Below are 18906 nucleotides of genomic sequence, written 5' to 3'. Positions count from 1 at the left end.
TCATATCTAATCCTGAGTGAAAGATCTGGCCCACGCACCCTTTCCTTAGCCTGGTCTGTTCCCCAATCTTCCAAGTGCGTTTCCAGTAAAAATCCCACAACTGCCTTTAATCTCAAGTGCACGAAGACAAGTGACAATTTGACTGGTCCATTCAGTTCTCTCACATTCCCTGTGATCAGCCTGACTGAGCCCCCGCCCCCCCCCCCCCCCCCCCCCCCCCCCCCCCCCCGGCCGATGTGCCGTCGGCCCGCATCATGCAACCCCTCCAGGTCCGCCCTCGGATGACCACCGTCACCCTCCTTATCGCATTTCAACATCTCCACCCCCGTCAGCAGTACCCCCCCCCCAGCAGACAACTTGATATGTGTCGGACTGAGTGCATTAGATGGGTGGTATACTAGAGCTGCTTCGAGTGTTTGGGTCTTTTTCAGAATATAAAATAAACTTGGATAATATTTTGTGGTGTCCTGGCCAGGAGCGGGGCTGCCATAGGGGGTGGGGGCTGAGTGGGAAATTGGAGTGGATGACAGTGGTTTTTTAGATACCTGGTTGAGTGCAAGTGGCACGAGATTGGGGGGAGTTCCATCGATACATTACTTGTCTGGTGGGGATCCTGAAAGCGGATTTGGCAAGATGGGATTATGTTCCTTTGTCGCTGGCAGGTCGGTGCAGGCAATTAAGATGAATATATTGCCGCAGTTTTTGTTCATTTTTCAATCATGTTTAAGGACGTAGAAAGATGATTACCTCGTTCATTGGTTGGGGGGGGGGGGGGGGGGGGGGGGGGGTGGGATTAAGAAAGTCCTGTTGCAGAAGAGAGGACGGCAGTCAGGGGGTTCGGTCCCCCAAATCTATTGAATTATTACTGGGCGGTGAATGCTGAGAAGGTGAGCGGCTGGGTTAGAGGGGGGACTCCCAGTGGGTTAGATTGGAGGAGAGTCTATGCAGGGGGTGGGGATTAAGGGTGTTGGCAACAGCACCGCTCTCAATGGCCCCAGGGAGATATTCAAGGAGTCCGGTGGTAGTGGCGATGCTGAAGATCTGGAGGCAGTTGCGCCAGATTATACAGGACAGGGTCAAGGGAAATGCCGATTCGAGGGAATCATAGATTCGAGCCAGGAAGGTGGGTTGGGAATTTTCGGCGAGTGTAGTTAGGGTATTAAAGTATGTATCTCTGGACTTCCGGTTGCGGCTATGCGGAGCTAAGCCGCACGTTCGGCAGCTCCCGCCAGGAAGGGACTTTTGGGCTCTTTTAAGGGCCACCAGCGGTACTTGCTCGACAGTTCCCGACGTGGGAAGGTGTCTGCAGCGGATCCCCAGTGGTCTATGGTCTTGACCAGGAGCGGGGCCAGCAGAATAGCGGTGGCAGCACCTAAGAAAAAGCGGGGAAAGAAAGTCAAGATGGCGGCCGGCGGAGGCCCCGAGGAATGGAGGCAGTGGGCGCAGGTGCAGCAGGACACTCTCCAGTGCTGTTTTCGGGAGCTCAAAGTGGAGCTGCTGGACTCACTGAAGGCGAATACGGACAAGCTGCTGGCGACGCCGACTGCCCAGGGGGTGGAGATCCGGGAGCTCCGACAACAAGCCTCCGAAAGAGAGGATGAGGCCGCAGCCCTCGCGGTAAAGGCGGAGATGCACGAGGCGCTCCACAAGTGGCAGGAGTGGTTCGAGGAGATGGAGAACCGGTCGAGGCGGAAGAATCTGCGGATCCTGGGCCTCACGGAGGGCCTGGAAGGGTCAGACCTGGGGGCCTATGTGGTCGTTTTGTTGAACTCGCTGTTGGGAGCTGGGTCCTTCCAGGGGCCCCTGGAGCTGGAGGGGGCCCACAGAATACTGGTCAGGAGGCCCAAACCGAATGAGCCGCCATGGGCGGTGCTGGTGCGGTTCCACCGGTTCGTTAACCGAGAGTGCGTGCTTAGGTGGGCCAAGAAGGAGCGGAGCAGCAAGTGGGAGAACACTGTAGTGCGGATCTACCAGGACTGGAGTGCGGAGGTGGCCAAGCGGAGGGCTGGGTACAACCGGACGAAGGCGGTGCTCCACAGAAAGACTGTGAAGTTTGGCATGTTACAGCTGGCACGTCTGTGGGTCACCTACAAGGACCGGCACTTTTATTTTGAGTCCCCGGAGGAGGCGTGGGCCTTTGTGCGGACCGAGAAGTTGGACTCTGACTGAGGGTCGGGGGTTTGTAAATAACTGTGTTAACATTTGGTGGGAAGGGTCTCTGTTTTATGCTGTTTTAAGCTGGTTGTGTGTTGTTTCTAGGGTGGGTGGGGTGCTGTCTTTTTTTTGCGGGGGCGGGGTCGCGCAGAGGGAAAGCGCGGGCTTTTCTTCTGTTTCCCGCGCTGAGGGTGGATGGGGCGGGGTCGGAGCTGAGAAGCGCAGGCTTTTTTCCCGCGCAAGAGCAGTAGGGGGAGGTCTGCTGATGGGTCTGGGGGAGGAGGAGTGGCCCCACGCTGGGAGGGGTCGGAGGTGTGGCGGGAGCTGCCGGGGTCAGCAGAAGTTAGCTGGCTCATGGGAGTGCTACGGAGGGAGTAACGCAGCCGGGAGGGGGTCCTAGCCTGGGAGGGGGGGGGGAGGGGGGGGGCTGTACCGGGTTGCTGCTGAAATGGCCAGGAAGGAGCTGGAGTCTGCAGGGGGTTTGCCACCGTGGGGGAACACGGGCCGAGTGAGGGGCGGGCAGGGGACGGGTTATGGCTAGTCGGCAGGGGAGGGGGGGCAGGGAGCCCTCTCATCCGGCTGATAACTTGGAATGTGAGGGGGCTGAATGGGCCGGTCAAACGGGCCCGGGCGTTTACGCACCTGAAGGGGCTGAAGGCGGATGTGGCTATGCTCCAGGAGACGCATCTGAAGGTGGCGGACCAGGTTAGACTGAGGAAGGGCTGGGTAGGCCAGGTGTTTCATTCGGGGCTGGATGTAAAAAATCGGGGGGTGGCGATTCTGGTGGGAAAATGGGTGTCGTTTGAGGCGTCAAAGGTGGTGGCTGACAGTGGATGGAGGTATGTGATGGTGAGCGGCAAGTTGCAAGGGGAGCGGGTGGTGCTGATGAATGTCAATGCCCCAAATTGGGACGATGCGGGTTTTATGCGCCGCATGTTGGGCCGCATTCCGGATCTAGAGATGGGGGGGGGCTTGATACTTTGGGGGGGGGGGGGGGGGGGGAGACTTTAAAACGGTGCTGGATCCCCCATTGGATCGATCCATGTCCAGGACGGGCAGGAGGCCCGGGCGGCTAAGGTGTTGAGGGGGTTTATGGACCAGATGGGAGGGGTGGATCCGTGGAGGTTCGCAAGGCCGAGGGCCAGGGAGTATTCATTTTTTCCCCCACGCTCATAAAGCCCATTCCCGGCGCTTGGAGGTGGGACTGCTGGCGGATGAGAAGGTGGGCGGGCAGGTTCGGGGGTGTATCAAGAGGTACTTAGAGGCCAATGATAATGGGGAGGTCCGGGTGGGGACGGTTTGGGAAGCATTGATGGCGGTGGTTAGAGGGGAGTTGATTTCCATCCGAGCCCATAGAGAGAGGGGAGAGCAAAGAGAGAGGGAGAGGTTGGTGGGGGTGGACAGGAGATATGCGGAGGCTCTGGAGGAGGGACTGTTGAGGGAGCGATGTAACCTTCAGGCCAGGTTCAACTTGCTGACCACCGGAAAAGCTGAAGCTCAGTGGAGGAAGGCACAGGGAGCGGTGTACGAATATGGGGAGAAGGCGAGTAGGATGCTGGCGCATCAGCTTCGTAAGCGTGACGCGGCCAGGGAGATTTGTGGAGTGACGGATAGGGGAGGCAATGTGGTGCGATGGGGGATGGACATTAATGGGGTCTTCAGGGACTTTTATGGGGAATTGTACCGGGAAAGGCGGAAGCTCAGTGGAGGAAGGCACAGGGAGCGGTGTACGAATATGGGGAGAAGGCGAGTAGGATGCTGGCGCATCAGCTTCGTAAGCGTGACGCGGCCAGGGAGATTTGTGGAGTGACGGATAGGGGAGGCAATGTGGTGCGATGGGGGATGGACATTAATGGGGTCTTCAGGGACTTTTATGGGGAATTGTACCGGGCCGAGCCCCCGGTGGAGGCGGGGGGAATGGGGCGCTTTTTAGACAGGCTGAGACTTCCGAAGTTGGAGGAGGAACAGGTGGAGGGGCTGGGGGCGCCGATTGAGCTGGAGGAGCTGGTCAAAGGGATAAGTAGCATGCAGTCGGGGAAGACGCCGGGGCCGGATGGGTTTCCGGTCGAATTTTACGAAATGTATGCAGACCCCGTGTTGGTTAGGACCTTTAACGCGGCAAGGGAGGGGGGGGGCTTTGCCCCTGACTATGTCACGGGCGCTGATTTCCTTGATCCTTAAACGGGACAAGGACCCCCTGCAGTGTGGATCATATAGGCCGATCTCGTTGTTAAACGTGGATGCCAAGCTGTTGGCGAAGATCTTGGCCACAAGGATAGAGGACTGTGTGCCAGGGGTCATTCATGAGGACCAGACTGGGTTTGTGAAGGGAAGGCAGCTGAACACCAATATACGTAGGCTTCTGAATGTTATCATGATGCCAGCGGTAGAAGGGGAGGCGGAGATAGTGGTAGCATTAGACGCGGAGAAGGCCTTTGATAGGGTTGAGTGGGGGTACCTGTGGGAGGTGCTGGAAAGGTTTGGGTTCGGGGAGGGGTTTGTCAGTTGGGTGAGGCTGTTATACGAGGCCCCGATGGCGAGCGTAGCCACGAATAGGAGGAGATCGGAGTACCTTCGGTTGTACCGGGGGACAAGACAGGGGTGTCGCCTGTCCCCCTTGCTCTTTGCATTGGCAATTGAGCCCTGGCCATGGCGTTGAAGGAGTCGAGGAATTGGAGGGGTCTGGTGCGGGGTGGGGAGGAGCACCGAGTGTCATTATACGCAGATGACTTGTTGCTATATGTGGCGGACCCAGTGGGGGGAATGCTGGAGGTGATGAAGATCCTTAAGGAATTTGGGGGCTTTTCTGGGTACAAGCTCAACCTGGGTAAGAGTGAAATGTTCGTCGTGCACCCGGGGGATCAAGAGGAGGGGATTGGTAGGCTTCCACTGAAAAGGGCAGGGAGGAGCTTTCGGTATCTGGGAGTCCAGGTGGCTAGGAGCTGGGGGGGCCCTTCACAAACTTAACCTCACTAGGCTGGTGGAGCAAATGGAGGAGGAGTTTAAAAGATGGGACATGTTGCCGCTGTCGCTGGCGGGCAGGGTGCAGTCCGTCAAGATGACGGTGCTCCCGAGGTTTTTGTTCCTGTTCCAGTGCCTCCCCATCCTTATCCCGAAGGCCTTTTTTTTAGGAGGGTCAATAGGAGTATTACGAGATTTGTGTGGGCGTATGGGACTCCGAGGGTGAGAAGGGTGTTTTTGGAGCGGGGCAGGGATGGGGGGGGGGGCTGGCGTTGCCCAACCTCTGTGGGTACTATTGGGCTGCCAACGCAGCGATGGTGCGTAAGTGGGGAATGGACGGGGCAGGGGCAGCATGGAAGAGGATGGAGATGGCGTCCTGCGTGGACACGAGCCTGGAGGCGCTGGTAACGGCGCCGTTGACGCTCCCTCCAACGAGGTATACCACGAGCCCTTAGAATTTGGGGGCAATGGAAAAGGCATGGGGGGGGAGAGGTGGGGGGCTCAACGGAGTCCCCGATGCGGGGGAACCACCGGTTTGTTCCAGGGAGCATCGATGGTGGGTTTCTTGGCTGGCATAGGGTAGGTACTAGGAGGTTGAGGGACCTGTTTGTGGATGGGAGGTTTGCGAGCCTGGGTGAGTTAGAGGGGAAGTTTGGGCTCCCCCCGGGGAACATGTTTAGGTACATGCAGGTTAGGGCGTTTGCCAGGTGGAGGGTTTCCCTCTGCTGCCCCCACGTGGGGTACGGGACAGGGTGCTCTCGGGGGTGTGTGTTGGAGGGAGGAGGATTTTGGACGTGTACCACGCCATGCAGGAGCTGGATGAGGCCTCGGTGGGGGAGCTGAAGGATAAATGAGAAGGAGCTGGGTGAGGAGATTGAGGAGCGGACGTGGGCGATGCCCTGGAAAGAGTGAATTCCTCCTCTTCCTGTGCGAGGCTTAGCTTCATATAGTTCAAGGTGCTGCATAGGGCCCACATGACCGGAACGAGGATGAGTAGGTTTTTCGGGGGCGAAGATAGGTGTGCTAGGTGCTCGGGGAGCCCAGCGAACCACGGCCGTATGTTTTGGGCATGCCCAGCGCTGGGGGAGTTCTGGAAGGGGGTAGCAAGGACGGTGTCGAGGGTGGTAGGATCCAGGGTCGAGCCAGGCTGGGGACTTGCAATTTTTGGGGTTGCAGTGGAGCCGGGAGTGCAGGAGGCGAAAGAGGCCGGTGTTCTGGCCTTTGCGTCCCTAGTAGCCCGGCGGAGGATTTTGCTTCAATGGAAGGATGCGAGGCCCCCAAGCGCGGAGGCCTGGATCAATGATATGGCGGGATTCATCAAATTGGAGAAGGTGAAATTTGCCCTGAGGGGATCAGTACAGGGGTTCTTTAGGCGGTGGCAGCCTTTCCTTGACTTCCTGGCAGAACGATAGGAAAATGGGCTGGCAGCAGCAGCAACCCGGGGGAGGGGGGGGGGGTGGTTTGTTGCAGGGGAAGGGAGAAATGTGTATGTGTTTATTGAATATGCCGGGTGCTTATCTATTTCTTCTTTTTGTAGTTACGGGGAGGGGGGTGTTGGGGGTTATTGTGTTTTTTATTTTTGTTGTTGTTACTACGGTTTTCTTGCTGTTATTTTATGTTTTTGAAAATCTTAATAAAATTTTTTTTTTAATAAAGTATGTGTCTCTGGGAAGCCGGTTTGCGAAGTTGAAGGAGCTGTATAAGCCTAAACAGCTCAATCTCTCTTCATAAAGAGAAAACCTTCATCTCTGGAATCAATCCAGTGAACGTCTTCTGAACTGCATCCAATGCAGTCACATTCCTCCTCAAGAGGACAAAAACTGTTAAGCTCCATCTGCCAAAATGTGGCCCACTCACCTAACTCATCCACATCCATTTGTATGTTTCTTTATTGCAACTTACTATGGAACCATAGAATTTATACAGAGCAGAAATAGGTCATTCGGCCCATCGAGTCTGAACCACCTCTGAAAGAACACCCTACCTCGGTCCACTCCCCCACCCAACCCGGTAAACCCACATAACCTGTGCACCTTTAGGCACTAAAGGACAATTTAGCATGGCCAATCAACCTAACCTGCACAACTTTGGACAGAGAGGGGAAACCGGAGCATCCAGAGGAAACCCGCATAGTAAGGAGTGCAAACTCCACACAGTCACCCGGATTCCGATGCTGAGGCAGCAGTGCTAACAATTGTGATTCCCACTATCCCACCTATTTTCATGTCATCTGCCAATTTAGCTACAGTACCTTGTAACCCTGCATCTTAATATAGATGAATCTGAAATTTATAATCTAGATGAATTTCAAATTCTTCCTTTTTTGAATAAGGGCATTATATTAGCATTTTTCCAATCCACTGGCATATTTTCCACATCCATGGAAATTTGCAATCTTAATAATAATAATCTTTATTGTCACAAGTAGGCTTACATTAACACTGCAATGATGTTACTGTGAAAAGTCGCTACATTCCGGTGCCTGTACGGGTACACAGAGGGAGAATTCAGAACGTCCAAATTACCTAACAGCACGTCTTTTGGGACTTGTGGGAGGAAACTGGAGCACCCGGAGGAAATCCACGCAAGCATGAAGAGAACGTGCATACGCTGCACAGACTGTGACCCAAGCTGGGAATCGAACCTGGGACTCTGGAGCGGTGAGGCTACAGTGCTACCTTGCTGCCCCAATTATAACCAATGGATCCACCATCTCTGCTGCCACTGAGATGCTAGGACATAGGCTATTAGGCCCTGTGGATTTGTCTGCCTAGAATCCCAACAGTTTGCTCAGTACCGTTTCCCCATTAATGATAAGGGTGGCATGGTAGCACAGTGGTTAGTACTGCTGTTTCACAGTGCCAGGCTTGGGTCACTGTCTGTGCGGAGTATGCACGTTCTCTTCGTGCCTGCGTGGGTTTCCTCCGGGTGCTCCGGTTTCCTCCCACAAGTCCCGAAAGACAGCTTGTTAGGTGAACTGGACATTTGGAATTCTCCCCAGGTGCACCCGAACAGGCGGCAGAATGTGGCGACTAGGGGATTTTCACAGCAACTTCATTGCAGTGTTGATGGAAGCTTACTTGTGACACGAAAAATAAATTGTTATGATTGCTCCAAGTTCCTGCATTTATATTACCTCTGCATTAGCGGTTACCATTAAGATGGTACTAGTGTTCTCCACCATGAAAATTGAGCCCAAATACTGATTTAATGTCCCCACCATTTCTATTACCCCACCGTCAACTCCCTGGTCAGATCCTCAAAGGGGCTTTCATTCACTTTAGCTCCTCTCTTGCCTTTGATATATTTATAGAAGCTTTTGCTATCCTTTTATATTTTGCGCTAATTTTCTTTCATAAATTTATCTTTGCTCTTTTTATTACTTTTTAAGTGACCCTTTATTGATCTTTAAAAAGTATCCCAATCTTCCAGCCTGCCACTGACCTTTGCAACATGGTATGCCTTAGTTTTTGTCTTTATGTTATCTTTAACTTCTTGTTTAGCCATGGATGTTTTTTCCCCTATTACATTCCAGAGAGTAAGAAAGATTGTATTTTAATTAAGAGGGATTGAATATCTATTTAAATAAACATCTACCACCGCTCATCAACTGCTTTACCTTTTAGTCTTCCTGCCCAGTCCACTAGGACAGATTTGTCCTCATGCCTAAGTAATTACTTTTGTCTAACTCCAGTATGCTAGTGCAGGGGTCCAGTTTCTTGCCGCCAAACTGAATTTGAAATTCTAGCATGCTTATGGTCACTCTTCCGGAGAGGATCTTCAACTAGGAGATCATTCGGGCAGCACGGTGGCCTAGTGGCTAGCATAACCGCCTCACGGCGCTGAGGTCCCAGGTTCGATCCCGGCTCTGGGTCACTGTCCGTGTGGAGTTTGCACATTCTCCCCGTGTCTGCGTGGGTTTCGCCCCCACAACCCAAAAATGTGCAGAGTAGGTGGATTGGCCACGCTAAATTGCCCCTTAATTGGAAAAAATAATTGGGTAATCTAAATTAAAAAAAAAAATAAAATAAATAACTAGGAGATCATTAATTAATCCTTCCTCATTACACAATACCAAATCCAGAACAGCCTGCCCCCTGGTTGTTTCTTGGAGCAATATGTTGTGGAACCAATCTCGAATACATTCAATAAACTCTCCCTGAAGGCTACTCGTGCCAATTTTTGAGGAGGCAGCGCATTGTCACTGGACAGGTGATCCAGAGACCCAGGGTAATACGATGGGTACCTGGGTTCAAATTCTGCCATGACAGGTGATGGAAATTGAATCCAATCAATATCTGGAATTAAAAGGTCCAATGGTGACCATTGTTGACTGTCGTAAAAAACGCAGCTGGTTCACTAATGTCCTTTAGGAAAGGAAAACTGCCATCATTACCTGGTCTGGCCTATATGCAACTCCAGTTCCACAGCAATGTGGTTGATTCTTAAAAGCCCTCTGAGATGTCCTAGAAAGCCAGTTGTATCAAACCGCTACAAAGTCGATATAAAGGAAAGAAACTGGACGGACCACCCAACATTGACCTAGACACTGGAAATGCCAACAGTAAAGCCAGCCCTGTTGACCTTGCAAAGTCCTCTTTAATAATATCTGGCTTGTGCCAAAATTGGGAGAGCTGTCTCACAGATTAGTCAAGCAACAGCCTAATGTAGTCACACTCATGGAATCATGATGCTTTACAGGTAGAGTCCCAGACTATCACCATCCCTGGATCTGTCATGTCCCACCGACAGGACAGACAGAGCAGAGGTGGCAGCACTGTGGTACACAATCAGTTGGGAGTTGCCCTGGGAGTCATCAACATCGATTCTGGACATATGAAATTGTGTAGCTTCAAGCAAACATGAGCAAGGAAACCTCCTGCTGGTTACCATGTAACGTCCACCCTCAGGTGATGAATCAGTACTCGGTTGAACACCACGGAAGAGGAATTACTGAGGGTGGCAGGGGCACAGAACTCTTGAGTAGGGGACTTCAATGTCCATCACAAACCGGGGCTCAGTAGCACCACTACCGACTGAGCTAGCTGGGCCCTAAAGGGCATAACTGCCAGACTGGGTCTGCGACAGGCGGTGAGGGAACCAAGAGGGAAAAACATACTAGACCCGACCAGCCTGCCTTGCCGCAGATGCATCTATCTATGACAGTATCGGTAGGATTGATCACCGCACAGTCCTTGTGGAGACAACGTCCTGTGTTAACGTTTAGGATATTTCCTTTGTGTTGTGTGGCTGATTATCATTGTGCTAAATGAGATAGGTTCAAAACAGATCTGGCAACCCAAGACTGGGCATCCATGAGGTGCTGTGGGCCATTAGCAGCAGCAGAATTGTACTCCATCACAATCTGTAACCTCATAGTCTGGCATATCCCTCACTCTACTATTACCATCAATCCAGGGGATCAACTCTGGTTTAATGAAGAGTGTAGTAGGGCTTGCCAGGTGCAGCACCAGGCATACCAAAAAATGCGTCAACCTGGTGAAGTTACAACATAGGACTACTTGCATGCCAAACAACAGAAGCAATAAGTGTCAGAGAGCCAAGTGATCCCACAACCAACAGATCAGATATAAGCTCTGAAGTCCTGCCAAATCCAGTCATGAATGGTGGTGGACAATTAAACAACTCACTGGAAGAGGAGGCTCCACAAATATCCCCATCTTCAATGATAGAGGAGCCCAGCACATCAGTGCAAAAGATAAGGCTGAAGCATTCACAATAATCTTCAGCCAGAAGTGCTGAGTGGATGATCCATCTTGGTCTCTGCAGCACCACAATGCCAGTCTTTAACCAATTCGATTCACTCCACGCGATACCAAGAAACGGTAGAAGAAACCAGATACTGCAAAGGGTACGCGCCCTGACAATATTCCAAAACTTGAGCTCCAGATCTTGCTGCATCCCTACCCAGGTTGTTCCAGTACAGGTACAACACTGGCATCTACCTGGCAATACGAAAAATTGCCCAGTTATATCCTATACACAACGCAGGACAAATCCAACCCAGCCAGTTACCGCCTTATCAGTCTACTCTCAATCATCTGCAAAGTTATCGAAGGGGTCATCAACAGTGTGACCTGCTCACTGACTCAGTTTGGGTTCTGTCAGGTTCAACTCCTGACCGTATTACAGCAGTGGTTCAAACATGGACAAGAGAGCTGAATGCCAGAGGTGAGGTGAGAGTGAATGCCCTTGACATCAAGGAATCGTTTGATAAGAGTTAGGGATCAAGGAGCCCTCGCAAATGGGAATCAGGGGGAAACACCACTGGATGGAGTTATACCTAGTACAAAGGAAGATGGCGCTTGTCGTTGGAGATCAGTCATTTCAGTCCTGGAACATTACTGCAGGAGTTCCTCAGGGTAGAGCCCTAGGCCCAACCACCTCAACTGCATCATCAATGACCTTCCTTCCAACGCAAGGTCAGATGTGGGGATGTTCATTGATGATTGTACAATGTTCAGTAACATTTGTGGCTCCTCAGGCACTGAAGCAGCCTATGTGCAAATGCAGCAAGACTGTGACAATATCCAAGCTTGGACTAACAAGTGACATTTACACCACACAGATGCCAGGCAATGACCATCTCCAAGAAGAGATATTTGGGAACATCACCACTTGTAAGTTCCCCTCCAAGTCAGTCACCATCCTGACTTGGAAATAGACTGCCATTCCTACACTGTCGCTGGGTCAAAATCCTGGAACTCTGTCCCCAATACCAGAGTAGGTATACCTACAACACATGGACTGCAGCGGTTCAAGATGGCAGCTCACTATCCCCTTCTCAAGGGCAATTAGGGATGGGCAACAAATGCTGACCTAGGCAGTGACGCCTACATCCTGAAAAAATGAAGTATAAAAAAAAGTATTAATCCAGTCTATATGCATATTGCAAAATCACCCATAAATTATTCTTATAACTTTCGTACATGCCACTAGTATTTCTTGGTTTATACTGTGCCCCACTGCGGAACTACTGTTTGGGGACCTACAGATTACTCCTAATAAAAGGGCGAGGCTACTGCTATCCTACTTCCTGGATCTCTCCTCTAACTGCATCATTCACACCCTCCTGTCCCTGACCACTGGCGGAATTCAAGGTTTGACCAGCTCATCAGATTTGTTGATTGCCGGATAAATATTTGCCAGGACACTGGGATAATGCCCCTGCTCTTCTTCAAATAGTGCCATGGAATCTTTTGCATCTACCCAAGCAGGCAGAAGGGGGGCCTCAGTTTAATGTCGGAGCTAAAAGAGGGCACCTCTAACATAGGGGCAGCACGGTAGCATTGTGGTTAGCACAATTGTTTTACAGCTCCAGGGTCCCAGGTTCGATTCCCGGCTTGGATCACTGTCTGTGCGGAGTCTGCACGTTCTCCCAGTGTGTGCGTGGGTTTCCTCCGGGTGCTCCGGTTTCCTCCGACAGTCCAAAGATGTGCAGGTTAGGTGGATTGGCCATGCTAAATTGCCCTTGGTGTCCAAAATTGCCCTTGGTGTTGGGTGGGATTACTGGATTATGTGGACAGGGTGGAGGTGTGGGCCTTGGGTAGGGTGCTCTTTCCAAGAGCCGGTGCAGACTCGATAGGCCGAATGGCCTCCTTCTGCACTGTAAATTCTATGATTCTAACAGTACAGTACTCCCTCAGTATTGCAATGTTTTCTGGAGCTGCACAAATTATCCACAAAGAGACAGATTTTCATCTTTGTGACTTCCTGGCGTCTCACTACTTGGATGAACAGGCAGCACTCCCTCAGGACTGCACGGTTTGTCAATTGTGATTTTTGCACTCAAAGCCTGGAGTGAGACTTGAACCAGGAAACTTGTGATTCAGAGGTGAGAGTTAGCAAAGAGTGGGTGTGATTTTTAAAAAACACTGATTTGGGGAAAAAAATACACATTTTAAAACATTGAAAGTAGGCAGAGAAATAACATAGACATAGAACAGTACAGCACAGAACAGGCCCTTCGGCCCTCAATGTTGTGCCGAGCCATGATCACCCTACTCAAACCTACGTATCCACCCTATACCCGTAACCCAACAACACCCCCTTAACCTTACTTTTATTAGGACACTTCGGGCAATTTAGCATGGCCAATCCACCTAACCCGCACATCTTTGGACTGTGGGAGGAAACCGGAGCACCCGGAGGAAACCCACGCACACAGGGGGAGGACGTGCAGACTCCACACAAACAGTGACCCAGCCGGGAATCGAACCTGGGACCCTGGAGCTGTGAAGCATTTATGCTAACCACCATGCTACCCTGCTGCCCCTAGTCGTCACTCAATCAATAAAGTTGTTAAATTTCACTTACCATTTTGAATACCAAACAAATACAAGCCAGTTGGTTGTGGAGCTGATGGAGGTGTACTTTGAAGCTGATTCATAGTTCCTGGAGGGTGAAAAAGTGTACTCTGTTGTTGACCTGATACAGATGTGTTGGTCTGAAGCACAGGCACATTATTTTGGGGATTAAATATAGTGGACTGTTGTATCTCGTGTTGATTCATATCATTCTGCAATGCAGACATTGAAGTCTGGGAAATGAACAGAGTGACCTGTTGATCTTGGGAATCTCCTGAACTTTGAACCAATTGCATTTGGGGTTGACCATGATAAACTGATGACTGTTGTTTGTCTCCCTGAGGTGCCCCACTATTTTGAAGTGAAGAAACTGCAGCCTGACTTTGGAATTGCATGGATGATTGCTGTTCTTGATTAACTGACAGCATATTAGGCCGAGTATGAAAAAGTGTTTGGTTCTGCTGCTCCTGGGAAGCCAAATTTGTATTCATCTGAGTCATGGTATTCTGAGAATTAAAAAGCACACTCTGTTGTTCCCGGGAAGTTATGTTGCTATGTATTGGAGAAATGGTATTTTGAGAGTTAAAAATAACATTTGGAGATTGGTCTTGAGGTGAAGTGCTGTTATGAAGTGCAGCCATTGTGTGTTGGGTCTGAAAGATTGAGGCTTGCTGATTTTGGGGAGAACTGTTAGCCTGGGAAGAGGACAAAGTGACCTGATGTTGAAAAAGGCTCTGCTGTTGTTGATGTTGCTGCTCTTGAGGAATCATAGTACTCTGTATCTGAGACATTTGTGCCTGGGCTTGAAAGACATTCACAGATTGCTGCTCAGGATTTCCTGAACTCTGGAGTGTTCGAATCGAGCTCTGTGGTGAATAAAAGCTCATCTGTTGCTTTTCTTGTGACATGTTGTTATCTTGAAGTGAAGGCAAGGAGTTTGAAGAAAGAAAGAGAGTGCTTTGTTGCTGGTCTTGGCCAATTGAGGAGCCTTGAAGAACAGCCAGTGAGCTTTGCGGATGAAACAATGCTGATTGTACTTGATCCTGGGAAGCAGCAGTGTTCTGATGTTGTAGGACAGTGCTCGAGCAACGAAAAAGTCCAGACTGAGAGTCTTGTGAACTTTGAACTTGATTTAGGGAATTTTGTGGATAAAACAATTCAGATGATGGATGAGATTGCTGCAAAAAGTTTCCAGGTTGCATCGACATCATTTCCCCACTCTGCTGAAAAATTCCAGGTTGCTGTGAAGAGCCACCAGTTTTGACGTGCATCATTCCATCTGTATTAGAAAACATAGTTACTTGAGGTGGACTGTCTGCACTCTGTTGCATCTGCACTATAGACTCAAACATATTGGTTTGTCTTTGGCTTGCCTGTATAGAGCCCTCCTCCACAGTAACCATAGAGTTAGGACAATGAAAGACATTTGAGGATGAAGTTTGCTGCTGAGGATTCCCTTTGTTTTCATTTCCTGCAACAGTTGCAGTGGGTGAAAACAGTGCACTGTGGGATACTTGATGTTGGTTTTCATCACTGGACTGCAAACTCGACATAACATGAGCGGTCTGCTGAAAAATATCAGCTTGCTGGAGGTTTCCATTTAAAGAACCTTGGCCACTCATTACTTTAGAGGACTGGTAGATGTCAGACTGCAGTTGTCCTGAGCCAGGACAAATGTTCTGTTGCATTTCTATCAACATGCCTGTTGAGGACTCTAATACTTGTTGATTTGACAAGGAATTCTCAGGTCCAGACAGAACACTGTCAGATGTAGGGAGCAATGTATTTTCTGAACTTGAGAACAGACTTTGAGTGAGGTTGCTCTGCATAGCATTTACTTGGTGGAACAGATCTGCATTCATCTGGTCTTGCACATGCTCCACAGGTTGTTGCATTGTCTCAGATGGGCCAGATCCAGTATACAAGACAGAGGTCAACTGCTGCTGAGTAGCATCCAAAGCCTGGTGAACAAGACTAACATTGTCACTTCTGCCATTGTCGGCATTTGTTTGAAAGTTGCCTGGCTGCATGGTGTGCAAAGCATTCTGCAATTGTGACACATTGCCGCTTGATTGAAATACGTTGGGTGAATGCTCCTGCAGTGCCTGTGTCTGCTGTTGTTTCTGCTGCTGAAGTGCAGACTCAGGCATTTGAGATAAGGATATCTTGGCTACGCCAGACTGCAAAATTTCTCTTGGTTGTACATCCCTTGAATCTAGCAATATGTGAGCATTGTGAAACTGGGTTGTTTGTTGAAGCAAACCTTCATTATTCTGGAGCTGGCTGGAGCATTTGGATGCTTGAAAAGCACATGGCTGAGAAATATCTTGTTTCTGTACAGTAGTCAGAGTTTCTGTATTTGGAAACATATTTGGTTGAATTTGCTGGCGCTGTTCACCATCTCCCCCTTGATGAGAGACAGATGCAGAGAATGGAACACCTGCTTTGACATTTGAAGAGACTTCCAAAGGTTGCTGTCCTGCTCCCATGTCTTGAGTCTGAACAAAAGAAAATGTAAAACTAACTCAAGCAATATCAATATAAACATCCTTAAACTTTTTACATGACTACTAATTTAAAAAATAATTGAAAGATCTCACATATTACACCCTTGCAGTGTGTCTGGTTTGAACTGGTTTTATAATTTGTTACACCATTTGCAGTGTTATGTCAGAGGGCAAATGTATACAGTACATGCAAAACCAAATGTCAACATTAACAAATTTTAAAAGTAAAAGACTCGTTGAGCATATTAATCACAGTGACATACCTTGGTACAAAAGTTAGACATTTCCAATAGCTACACACAAATCAAAAGCTTTAAGATCACAACAGTGTTACTGCAAATTTATCAAGTGTGTGAAGAATAAACATGAGAACGCAAAATTAAACGTGAAGAGAGTGCCAACTCTTCAAGCTGCTACTGATGATGGAGGAAGAGGGAACTGAGGTCTTCTTCCAAAGTGAGGCATCATATAGAACAGGGTAACAGAAGGATTTTGTAGCTTTATCCATCATTAAAAACCTGCATTTCTGCCTGTTGGGCCTTTTGGGAGGTGGGGTGTGCGTGTGAGAGAAATAAATCATACTTCAAAAATTGTAGATGATGCCTGATTCGATAGTACATCCATTGGAGTTGTTGCCTCTTTCTTTACCACAACAGATGGCAGAAGGGGTGATAACAAGGCACTGGGAAGATTTGTTTCATCCAGGTTACAGCCAGTGACTTTCATTCCTGAAGCTGTGAAAAAAAAGTTATACATCAACTTTGATAATCCCTTCCTCAGCAAAATTAAATAATGCATGCACTAAAAGAACACTAAGTTTGGTGCTCTAATGCGTTAACAACATGTACCACAGTGATTGTATTGATGCCAAATCATCAGGAATTTTTCTATTCATACTCTGTAGAACTTTAACATATGCCTTAGAAACCATCTTACTATTGGGTATAATGGTGGTAATGCAACCATCATCTTGGCTAACATTATCGAGGTGAACCCAATTTCAATCTAGTACATTTAATGCTTTTGTAAAGATGATCAATTAACCAAATCTAGTGATTTTTCAGTAGGATTCAACAACCTCCATTCAGTATTATAGCCACCTCAAGTTTATCTTAATTCTTCCCCTGATTCACACCTGAAGCCAATATGTATCAGATGAAAGAGCTAGAAATTCCCAACTGAAACAACTTTCATTTAGGTGGAATCTTTTATTTAGAATATATGCAAAGACATTTGCAATTGTAGCCAAAAAGACACATTTTTAAGTGGGCTGAGACCTAATAAATAGTAAGGTTTTGAGTGCGTTCCAGATAGTAGGATTGAGATAGCTCTGTCACTGTGGAACAGAGGGAGAAAGGAGGCACAGGAAAGGATGAATTGCAGAGAAAAGACAGGCTGAGGCGGTGTTGATCTTCATGATCATGTGTAATGCCAGTTTTGCTGTTTTCCATTTGCTTCTCATGGTTCCAGCCTCAACTGATCCTTCAAAGCTTCTCAGTCATACTTTCTTGTAGTTGGTTGGACCAACCTCTCCAGTTCCAATGAGCTCCTCAACTCCTCAGATCTGCTCCATTATCTATGATAAACCTTGGTTTCACCTGCATTACTCATTGATCCTCTGCTGCTACACTGAATCCACCACTTCATTCGACGAACATGCAAATTCATGTTTACTGGATCAGCCTCTGTGGCTCAACACTGGCCTCCTGGGTAGAGTGGGGAACAGAGAAGTGGTTCCCTAAATGCTGCGGAATTGGGGACAAATTCCCTGATTGGAAGCGAACCTGATTGATAAGGGTTGACTCCCAATTGGGTGGCGAGGAGTCCAGAATCTCGGTCTATGGACCCAAGTTCAGAGGACTCGAGGTCAGGAGTGGGTCTGACATATTCCATTCATGAAGAAGGAGGGCGGCCAAGTAGAAAGCAGTTAAAAGGAAAAGCATTTATTTCCTTGCTGATCCAGCAGTCCCTCACATGGGTTTAACAGGCAGGTTTCTTGAGGCTAAGGGTTAAATTTCATGCCAGTCTTCAGACAATTTGATTCATCCCACGTGATATCAAGAAATGGCTGAAGACACTGGATACAGCAAAGACTATGGACTTGTGTTCCAGAGCTTGCCATAGCCCAGACCTATCTGTTTCAATATAGCTACAAGCAACGACATCTATCTACCTGACAATGTGGAAAATTGCATAGCTAAGTTTTGTCCATAAAAAACAGGACATGTATCCAATTCAACTAATTACCTATCGGCCTGCTCTCAATCATCAACAAAGTGATGAAAGCTGTTGACAGTGCTATCAAGCACCACTTGTTTATCATTAACCTGTTCAGATGCTCAGTTTGGGTTATGCCAGGGCTACTCAGTTCCAGATTCATTAAGCCTTGTTCCAAACAGAGCTGAACTCTGGCTGCCCTTGACATCAAGGCAGTATTTGATCACATGCAGCATCAAGGAGCCCCAGCTAAATTGAATTTACCATTGGAAACCCCTCAGATACTGAAACAGTCCATGCCTGCATACAACAAGACCTGGACAACATCCCGGATTTGGACTGATAAGTGGCAAGAAGCATTTGTGCATACAAGTGCCTGGTAATGGCAATCTCCAACAGGAGAGAATCTAGCCATCTCCCTTGATATTCAATGCCATTATCATCACTGTATCCTCTAACGTCAACAGCTTGGGGGTCACCACTCTAGAAATTTAACTGGAACAGCTATATAGATATTGTTGTTACAAGAGCAGGTCAGATGAATTCTGATGTGAATAATTCACCTCCTGGCTCCCCAAACCTGTTCAACATCTACAAGGCTCAGGAATGTGATGGAACTTGCCTGAATGAGTACAGTTCTACACCAAAAAGCATGACATCATCCAAGACAAAGTGACCCACTTGATTTGCACCCCATGCATCACATTAAGTCTTCCACTACAGGTGCACATGGTAGCAGA

At 48.9% G+C, this 18906-nt stretch overlaps 1 protein-coding gene across 3 annotated transcripts in view; it reads right to left on the bottom strand.

The window, feature by feature from the left end:
- The window catches only part of nfat5b (nuclear factor of activated T cells 5b), a 305599-nt gene that overhangs the window by 36450 nt on the left and 250243 nt on the right, over window positions 1-18906 (bottom strand). For all 3 annotated transcript variants that reach the window (XM_038806399.1, XM_038806397.1, XM_038806398.1), the window contains 2 exons: window positions 16532-16683; window positions 13453-15940 (listed from right to left, as the gene is read on the bottom strand). In XM_038806399.1, coding sequence (XP_038662327.1) covers window positions 13453-15940; window positions 16532-16683 — 2640 coding nt within the window. The remainder of the gene's footprint in view (window positions 1-13452; window positions 15941-16531; window positions 16684-18906) is intronic.

The sequence above is a fragment of the Scyliorhinus canicula genome, chromosome 9, assembly GCF_902713615.1.
Source record: "Scyliorhinus canicula chromosome 9, sScyCan1.1, whole genome shotgun sequence".
In the NCBI taxonomy this organism is placed as follows: domain Eukaryota; kingdom Metazoa; phylum Chordata; class Chondrichthyes; order Carcharhiniformes; family Scyliorhinidae; genus Scyliorhinus; species Scyliorhinus canicula.
Note: the sequence above shows the minus strand (reverse complement) of the source record. Positions and strands in the feature narration are given on the sequence as shown.